At 35.7% G+C, this 10,843-nt stretch overlaps 1 protein-coding gene across 1 annotated transcript; it reads right to left on the bottom strand.

The window, feature by feature from the left end:
- Positions 1-264: 264 nt before the first annotated feature.
- LOC145056999 (putative RING-H2 finger protein ATL21A) lies at positions 265-2,299 on the bottom strand. The gene is made up of 3 exons (XM_079004747.1): positions 1,954-2,299; positions 1,422-1,833; positions 265-919 (listed from the first exon to the last, which is right to left on the bottom strand). Exons 1-3 carry the CDS (start codon positions 2,230-2,232, stop codon positions 453-455), a joined length of 1,158 nt encoding a protein of 385 aa, XP_078860873.1. The 5' UTR covers positions 2,233-2,299; the 3' UTR covers positions 265-452.
- Positions 2,300-10,843: the final 8,544 nt, after the last annotated feature.

Here is a 10,843-nt window from a genome sequence, read left to right as displayed (position 1 = left end):
GAATGTGATCTTATAAATAGAAATTTATATTTATATGCTTTTAATAGAGCTACCTTTTTTAAACGGCAATGCAGTACTTGTTGGTGGAGTCAAATCCGTTATAGGTAAAAAAATCTAATAACAAATTGACTAGATAAAAAGGACAGAAATGGTCCGTGTTTGACAAAAAAAAATTACTAAAATTATCCCGGTTTAAGACAAAATTACAGAATTGTCCCTTTACAGGAAATAGATAAAATTACAAAATGGTCTAGAAATGGTCTGTAGCTAAAACCCTTGTTTAACATAATGTTTTCCCGTGTAAATTATTAATACAAGTAAATACAATATCCAAATTCCAAAAGGCTATAAAACCCAAGTGAATCCCACAAAGGGAAATTTTCTACACCCTACAACATAAAATCTCTTTCCTTATACATTACAATATACACATACAACATACCAAAATTCCTTCATCGAGCAATTCCACGTGACGAATTCGAGGAATCTGAAGACACCGAAAAACACGGTGTCATAACCGAAGAACTTTCCGGAGAATTCCGGCACACAGGACAGGTGGCATTTAACTTAAGCCATTCATCGACACAATCGGCGTGGAAATAGTGATTACATTCCGGGATTGTTCTGATTGCCTCTTTAGGTTCGTAATCGGAAAGACATATGGCACAAGTGGGATCATTATTTGGTAAATTACGATTTTCTCCCCATAGGGTTTTTGGGTAGGACTCGATTGTCGGGCGGTCTAGGCCGGTGGTTGATGGTGGTTGTGGGGTGATTGCGATTGAGAATAGGTCGATTCGGTGGCGGTGGGTGTAGCTTCTCATTTTGCTAAAAGTGTAGAATGCGAGCCCGATGATGCATATTAATGCGGGTATACCGATGCCTAAACTTAGTCCGTATATTGCACCCCTTGGAATTGCTATAAGAAAATATCAGTATTGTCTCAGTCCAATACATGTCAAATATAGTTGAAAAATAGTGCCATACTTAACAATAAGGAAATATCATTATATACATGTCAAATATAGTACAAAAATAGTACCATATGTAACAATAAGGAAATATCATTATATACATGTCAAAATACAGTAGAAAAATAATGCCATATGTAACAAGTGGGAAATATAAATCATAGATCATATATTGGAATGCGAATATATGAGATTCTTTCTATTAAATTTTGGTTGTATATTAAAATTTCGTAAACATGTTTGTGTAAATTGAGAGGTAGAGTGTTTTTAGGTGTAAGATCATCAACGAGTTGCCTGCTTCAATTTGATGGTTGTTGGGATGGTTGTATGGTCAGAAATCAAGTTGAAAAAGGTAAAGGTATGTTCAACAAGAAGCAATCTAGGTTTCGGAGTAGTACCTTGTGCATAAGAAGATGTACAGTGAAAGGAAGTAAGGACTAAGGAACTCACCATGGGAAGAAGAACCGAAGCAAGCAGTTTCTCCATCGTCACTCTGCAATCCACAAGTTCTACCATCAAGCTCACAAGATTTGCAATACGGCCTAAACCACATCAACGTCAATTCGTTTCTGATATTGCCGTATCGCCTGATCGGGACTGAGATCGTCGACATATGTTTACAGCTCGCCGGAATGTCTCCGAGAGGGATCCATCCAGTCCGAACGGCGAACACCGAATGATTCAAGCTTCCTAAGCAAGGAAAAGGAAGCATCGGAACAGTCTGGAACGTGAATCCTAAATTCTGAGATGTACAGTTGAAAAAAGTGTAACTCTCCACGGGACTGAAATCGAAAGGTGTGTCGGTTAGTTCGGTATCGGCGATTCTCTCCAGTCGGCAGAAGTCAGGATCGATGCTGATGACCTGTGAAGCGTTATTCGATCTTATATTTCCGATTCAAGTTTCAATTCGGATTTAACTCATAAACAACCACTTGTATCACCGGAACAAAATGAAATCGAAAGGCTATAAAAAGATTAAAACCTGTGCAGTGTACGAAATTCGTTTCACGATGAATGATTGAGACGATGGAAGCTTGAGCTGTGTTCGGTTTTTCTTGTTACAGGATAGATCAAAACCGGGGAATCCACACCGAGATGGTTGTCGATCCCGGAGACGGAAAGGGAACCGGACCTGAGGTTCGGTGGGGCCGCAGGAAGCCGGATGGCAGTTATCGTCGGCGAATATAGATTTGAATAGGAAGAAGAGGAAAAACGCTAGGGTTTTTTTCTTCTCCATAGAGTTGGAGCCTTTGGCCACCATTGTTAAAAGAAAGAAAGAATATGTACTGTAATAGTGTAATGGTGGCGACCATGGACACTTTTTCAATTTTGTTCTTGAATTTAGAGCGAATATTAAATTGTAAATCGATTTAAATCAATACTATTAATCATTGTATTTGATTTTAGACCCTTGATTTTAATGAAAATGACAGAAAAATCCTAAATTCTAAAATTTACAAAATTTTAACGATTTTATTTAATATCGATTCTTCTAATATTAATATTTTAAACTTAAGTGGGTTTTTTTACAAAAATGACAACTAATTACACATGAAATTGGTCATGACAAATACACGATCGAGTGATGCCTAATTATGCCCAAAATTGCTAATTTTGCATTATATCCCAACCCTTAAATCATGCTTTACTCCAATCCAACACTTGCTAACTTTATTTCCAATAACTTAGACTGGACCAATAGAGTTAGAACTTTGTTTAAATGACCAATATAGTGGATTTTCTACGATGATTTAAATATGAACCACTTGAATCTACACTTAAACCATATTAGATCACAAAATCCAGGGTCAAGGTCGAATTTATATGGAAAAACGGTGAGCCACCAATTTCAAGAGAACAACAATTCAAAAGAATCTTCCAAAAGTCAAATTTGAAGATGCTTAAACTTTTCTTAGTACAAATGTTCCAGTAAGATAACTTACAACAAAGTTAGTGATCATTTTTCAATATGGAACCAACAAACTTCAACATAAAAGTACGTAAAAGTTAAGAAACAGCAATTTTGGTGACATTACAAAACTTAGAACTTTTTAAAGAAATAATTCCAAAAGTGAATATATCGGAACACATATATACACATAAATAAGTAATTATAGCATCGGAGTAATATTATAAAAGCCTTGAATTTTTAACGTGTAATTGGAAAAAGCCCTAGTATTATTTTTATTATTGTTATCGCCACAACTTTCTTACAGAATTATCATTGTAGCCCACTTAACGAGATTCATGGTTAACTTGGTTAATTTTTTTGCAAAATCAGTCCTAAAAAGTTCAAATTTGGTCCCTAAGGTTTGCAAAAAATTACATCACATGATTTTTTAACTTTATTTTTTGTCTTTTATATACTTTATTTATTTTCGGTTTTTTTATAAATATATAGATGCATTTTTTATTTTCTTTTTTTATATATTTTATTTATTTTCATTTTTTAACTTTATTTTTCAACAATTTGATTTTTTTACCTTTTTTACCTTTTGTTTTCTATTTTTTTCTATTTTAGTTATTTATGGTTTTTCTAATGTTTTTATTTATTTTGATTCAAGTAAACGAACTCGAATTTAATATAAATTACTATAACAAGTTTTTTTATAGAGTCCGATTATTATTATTATTATTATTATTTTCTTTTAGTCTATTATCAAATTGAAAAATATTATCTTGTTTTTAAACTATTGATATCACATATAGAAATATGAATTAATTTCCAAGTTATATAACACATTGAAACACTAATTCTCAATAAACAAGTTTTTTTTTATCTTCATTTTTTGCGTAACATAAATATAATAGCACTAAAGAAAAAAAATATAAAAAGAAAATAAGATGGACTGAAATTATAAATATAAACATAAGTATTTTATTTACATGAATAAATAAAAACAAATAATTGGAAACAAATAAGAAAAAATAAATAAATAAATGAAAAAGTTAAAATTTAATACGAAAAAAATATGAAAAAAAAACTAAAAAAAAAACTCTAATATACTCTATATATACACTAAAAAAATAGAAAACAAAAAGTAAAAAGGTAAAAGAAAATCAAATTGTTGAAAAATAAAGTTAAAAAATGAAAATAAATAAAGTATATTCAAAAAATAAAATAAAATTTGTATATATATTTATTAAAAAAACCGAAAATAAATAAAGTATACAAAAAACAAAAAATAAAGTTAAAAAATCATGTGGTGTAATTTTTTGCAAATCCTAGGGACCAAATTTGAACTTTTAAGACTGATTTTGCAAAAAAGTTAACCAACTTAACCATGAAACTCGTTAAATGGGCTACAGTGATAATTATGCGAGAAAGTTGTGGCCATAGCAATAATAAAAAAAAAATTAGGGCTTTTTCCAATCACACGTTAAAAATTTAGGGCTTTTATAATATTAGTCCTTATACCATCTTATGGAAGATTATGAATTTTTGGTACTGTTTGTTCACAAAGAGTGTTAACTAGTTTAGCTATGTTTTATTCGTTTGTATAGTTTAGGGACCCCTTGTGTAACTTATATCCTATATATGTTGTTTCAATACATGTAACCCTAATTACGGGTTTTTTCATTATTCAACATGGTATCAATCCTGCAAAGTGATCGTACAACCTAAACCTCCGGACATTTTTTTTGTTGCTGCCTTTGGCGCTTTCCCTAATCTTCGTCGACATCTACTTAATCGTTGCCTCCTGCAGCCTAGTTTCTTCATCGCAGCTGTCTCTTAGTGTTATTCTGATCGCTTTCATCTCTTGTTTGAATATCCATGCACCGCTGCCTACCTCTGTGTTACCCTATCAATCATCGAATTAAACTAGTTGGTACATCTAATTTCTCTCTTCATTCTCCTAAGCTTTATGTTCATTACCTCTTATCTTTGTTAGATTTATTTTTTGATTTATTCGGCTGTCATGTCCACCATACCATCTTCAAGCTCCACCGCTTCTCCCACGGCTAGTCAACTTGTCTTTTTCACTAACCAATTTAGTTTTAAATTATCAATTGATGGATCTAAATACAAACTATGGAAATGCATCTTCTTAGACATGTGGAAAGGAGCTAATGTACATGGCCACATAACTGGCAAATCACCCCCTAACGGTGATAATGATGAAGATTGGGAGGCCATTGATTCCCATATCAAATCATGGTTCTATACTACTTGTGATGCTAATTTTTTGTAGATTATATCTATTGATAATTGCACAACCAAAGACCTTTGGGATAAACTCGTTGAATTCTTCCTCAATAACAAAATGTTGAGAATGCTCCATTTTCAAGAGCAATTCCACAACACTAAGAAGGGGTCTTCATCCATCATATAATTTTGTCATACATTGAAGAACTTAGCTAAAGCACTTGCAGATTGTGATTCCAATATTGATGAAATTGAGCTCGTGATGCAAATCCTCCGTCAACTTACGCCATCTTATCATAGCATCGTGGATGTAATCAAAAACAGCAAACCTTTTTCCCTCTTTCCTTGAGCCCAAGAACATGTTCCTCCTTCATGAATCTCGTGAAGAAGCGATCGATCTCACTGGTGATGCTAATTATACATCTTTTGCTGCATTGTACACTTATGTTCTCACCAGTGGCAAATTGAAAAATAAGTTTAATAGGGGTAAAAGTAATGGGCATTCTGCTTACAAAGGGGATGAGTGCTAATGTTTCTACTATTTCTAATGTCACAACCAACAATTTAGGGTTTAAGATGCGAAGCTTGTCCATAACAATTTCCTCCATGTAACCTTGCAACATCCCATTTAGTGAAATTCAAAATACAATGTTATTCGAGCTCATACGTTCATACATGGAGAACCAAGTTAAAAGAGCCTCATGCAAGCCCAAAACTTGATCCAATAATGAAACCCAATCCATTTTGGGTCTTGGTCCAAGAATTTTCAGCCCAGCCCCCTAGTGGGCCGAAAAATCTTTCCTTTGGATCCTATTAGGCCGAAAGCCTTCTTTTGGACCTTCCATTGGGCCGAAAACCATTCTAGTGGATCAAATCAAACCAAAAGACCCGTAAAACCGCAAACCCTTATTGAAACTAGGGTGTTTTCGGCCACCCTAAAACCGAAAACCCCATAGTTTCGGTTGGGGATTAGACAAAAAATGCAAGAAAAGGGTTCCACCTCATAATTACCCAACAAATCTCCATGAAATTATCCACCATTTATCCATACAAGTGATATTGTCCCTCATATATCCAAGTAAACTTCCCATCAACCATCAACCAAGCTAACTCTTCTCCCCCCCCCCCCTCTCTTGATTTCGGGCATAAACACCCCTAAACCCCCACCAAAATCATCCTTCATTCCATTTTACTCACCAAAAATTCCTTCTGTTTCCTCTCTCAAATTCGTGCGTGGTGCCATCCTCAAGAGTATTTTCTTCAAGCAACTCATGAACTTGGTAAGTTCGTTGTAAAACTCTAGAGTTTATATACATGTTGTGCTAAGATCACTCCATTTACACACTCATTTTCGTGTGTATAATCCTTAGAACACTTGAGATTTAAAGAATCACTTTAAGATACACAAATCTAGGCTCAACAACTTCTTTCTTCCTCTTCCTACTACACGAAATCATCAAGGTGAGCTTCATACCCCATTTTTTCGAGTTTTTCATTCTTTGGGGGTGGGGTGGAGGGAATACAAGTCAAGTTTTCGTTTAACCGTTGGATAATTGCACGGACCAATATGCTATGTGTTTAACCTTTGGGTATTTGCATGAACATGGAGTTTACCTTTTACATCTTCATAAAAATCATGAAAAATGTGTTTGTTAATATATATATATATATATATATATATATATATATATATATATATATATATATATATATATATTGCATGAATACTTGTGGATATGGGTTATACACTCAAAAATAGTAAAAATGAGTGTTGTGTTCAAACATGTATAATCTAAACTTAAACATCAGCTTTCCATAGAAAAGTTATGGTCTGTTTAAGGACTGTTTTGACCATCTTAAACTCAATATTTTTCAAAACTGCTTAACATGCAAATAGCTCAGGTTTATATCTTTCTAAGGGCTACTCGCAAGCATTCATACGATTTCTCTACAATTTTTGGCGATTTTTACAAAACTGTCTATTATTTCAGAAATATTTTCGGACCAGTCTGTGAAGATGAACATTTTCATACTGGTTTAAGGTCATTAAAAATTATAAAAAAAAGCATACTCATTTTCCAAACTCTTAGGTTTATACCTTTCTAAGGGCTACTCGCACGCGTTCATCCGAATTTCGACTTACGATGATTTTTCTATAATTTTTCTAAAAACAGGGACAGAAAAGTCAAAAACTAGAAATTGTCTGTATCATACTAAAGGTTCTTATATTTATGTTAGATGTAAGTTTATATGATATATATACTTTTAAAAACATCTAGACATGTTAACCTATATGTATTTATATACATGATCAAATAAAATGTCTTGACAAACAAACATAATAAACTATAATCGGTATAGTTTTGAGGTCACAAACCACGCTTTCAAAGGACACATAATTATTTAAAGGCGTAATTATCTTATTTGCAAGTAAAACGGAGTCATAGTTCACGTAAATCTGTTAAGGCTCTTGTGAGACTTTCCTTCACCGTACCAACCTAGCGTACACCGTAAGTCCTGTAGTTATAACCAGAGTCTCCCGGAGGGAGAGCGAGGTAATTATGTATAGATCTATACAGGGTTGACACCCCCACACCTGAGTTGTTCGCTATAGCTAGACGGGCGGTCTAGAGTGGCAAATATCTTACCAAATATGACGCTTGAAGAACGTCATGACAGGCATATCAATCATATTAAGCATGGTTATAACGACTCACATACGGAATAACAATACGAATTTGGTTTACGGGAAGCTTACACTTCATCGGTTTTATTAAACTATAAAGCTGCAAATCATTTTTCAAGTATTCAATCTCTTACACGTCCGGTCTTAGGGTTTAAGACTACAGTCTTTGTTACACCAGAAAACATTGGATTTTCTAGGAACGTTCACTTTACTTTCACAAACAAAATATAACAAAGGACATGCATGCATATATTAACAGATTTGGGATGAGATTTACAAATCCTTTTCATAGAAAATATCGGATTTTCTGAAAGCACTACTACGAGAACTATTTTAAACAAGTTATAACACCGTAAAAATTAAAACAAATTTTCACATTTTCAAAACAAGTTTTTCATTCACAATTATTAATAAAATCTCATTGTATCATATCTCTGTTTCACAAAACATTTCCCAAGATCGAAATACATAAAACTCCATGTGTTTGTACGAATCATGACGGCGCCTTCCCGTGATCGTCACTAGTACCTGAAACACATAACACATAACATTGTAAGCATAAATGCTTAGTGAGTTCCCCAAAATACCACTCTAACACATATTAGCCACTCGAGGCTATAACTCTGTTTGACCCTCTGGTCAATGTGTCTCAGTGGGACCCTCCATTCTCAACTCTCTGTGGGCCCTCTGGCCCTAACTTTGTGGACCCAAAGGTCCTAACTCTGTAAACTCTGAATCATGCATATCGCATATCACAATAATCATAACACATAAATAGCATGCAAATACACTTGCACCTAACTCTGAAATACACTGTCACATACTTTGTTTACCACTCTAGGTAAAGTATAGTGAGAAGACTCACCTCTGGTAACTCGGTAAATCTCTGACGCGGTAAACGTTGGTCTAGCCTCCGCCTAATCACATGAAATAAATACCCTATTTAACATAACTCTCAAAGGCTAGACTATGTCCTCTTATGACACTCTCAGAAGGGTAAAATACCATTTTACCCCTCTCATAACTCAAAAGGCCCCACAATAGACCATACCCTAAAAGTCAACCAAAAGTCAACTTCCCGGGTTACGCCGCGCGTACCAGATGTGTACGATGAGCGTACCCGACTGCCACTCATAATCGGGGAACGCCACCCAGTATGCGGCGCGTACTGGGATTACGCCCGGCGTACTCCCCTGCTTCAGTCCTTTAGCTCTTAAGGTCTTAAACAATTAAGACCCATGTCCCATTTCTAGATCTGACCACTTCTAAGCCTCTTAATCCATAAAGTTGATGACTTTAAGCCTTTGCATGGCTGAACAAGTCACCAACTCCCATGATATTCCATTCTCTGACTCTATAAGGCTTATTACTCAAGCATGACTTCATATCAACAACCAAGATGGAAACTTTATGGATCTAAACCACTAATACCACTGAAAAGGGACAGATCTCGGACCATGGAGCACCTTACACTCATAAAGTCTCCACCTTTGGGGTTTTTAACCCTAGAAACGGCACATGCAACAACAAACCAAAAGAAGAGGAAAGTTTTGAACTTTATACCTCTAAGTGTATCCCCTTTCTCTGTAGATCTCATATCCAAACTTGCACTTCAAGCTTTAGCCTTCAAAAGCTTATTTCCTTCTTCATCACTAAGTCACCAATGCATTATTAGCTCCAACAACACTCACACACTCACTAAGAACGATGGGAGGCTTTCTCTTAGGGTTTCACTCACTGATATGGAGGCTGAGAAATGAGCCTTAGCACCCTTTAAATAGTGCACAAGTCAGATTAGGGTTTTGCACCTGGGCCGGGTACGCCCGGCGTAACTCTTGGTACGCCCAGCGTACCATGGCGACTCCGCGTCCAAAATAAGCGCATGAGTACACGCAACGTACTCCCGAGTACGCCCACCGTACTCATTTGCCTCATATTTCCTCTAAAGGGCTAAACTTGACAACAAGAGAAAAGAAAGAGGATTGAATAGTTGTACCTGAATATTAGGATGTTACAATTATCCCCCACTAGAACTAGACTTCGCCCTCGAAGTCTCATACTGAAAACAACTCCGGATGTTGCTCCCGCATCTCTGACTCTGTCTTCCAAGTCAGCTCGGACCCCCTCCGATGCTGCCACTGAACCTGAATCAGGGTCACCTCCTTGTTCCTCAGAACCTTGATCCTTCGATCCACAATCGCGATTGGCCTTTCAACATAATTCAGGTTCGCATCCACCTGAATATCCTCCAGTGGCACCACTGTCGACTTGTCGGCTATACACTTTCTCAGCTGGGACACATGGAAGGTGTCGTGAATCTGGCTCAACTCCGCAGGTAGCTCCAAACGATATGCTACCCTGCCCACCCTCGCGATCACTCTAAACGAACCAATATACCGGGGCCCTAGCTTGCCTCTCTTCCTGAACCGGATCACTCCTTTCCAAGGAGATACTTTCAGGAGCACAAAACCTCCAACCTAAAACTCAAGCTCGGACCGACACCTATCCGCATAACTCTTATGGAGACTCTGAGCGGTCAACAACCTCTATCTGACCTGTTGTATCTGCTTTGTCGTATGAATGGCAATGGGGCGGGTTCGGGGCGGGGCATGGATTCCCAAACCCGCCCCGATAACTTTCGGGTATCTTATCGGGGCGCCCCATTGGGTTTCGGGTTTCCCCGTCGGGTTTCAGGTATCTTATCGGGTTTACAACAATTGATAACGAAATCTTTATTCTCTTTTAGGGTACCCCAATGTCTTATAAAATATACATGTTCTAGCAACTCTTTTAAATTAAAAACATGATGCATCACTTTAATAAAATAAATTGGACGTTATATTAAAAATTATTTGATTTAAGTTTTGTTTAATACGTCAAAACACATAAAAATGATCATTAACACCAGATTGTTAATAACTAAAAAAATTGTCCACAATAAGTATTTTATGTTTGAACGCGTACAATTAACAGCAAAAAATTTTGAACATTATATATATATATATATATATATATATATATATATATATATATATATAT

Source organism: Lactuca serriola, chromosome 6 (genome assembly GCF_051521515.1).
Source record: "Lactuca serriola cultivar US96UC23 chromosome 6, Lser_US96UC23_V15, whole genome shotgun sequence".
Classification (NCBI taxonomy): domain Eukaryota; kingdom Viridiplantae; phylum Streptophyta; class Magnoliopsida; order Asterales; family Asteraceae; genus Lactuca; species Lactuca serriola.
This window is presented reverse-complemented; position numbering and strand designations above follow the sequence as displayed.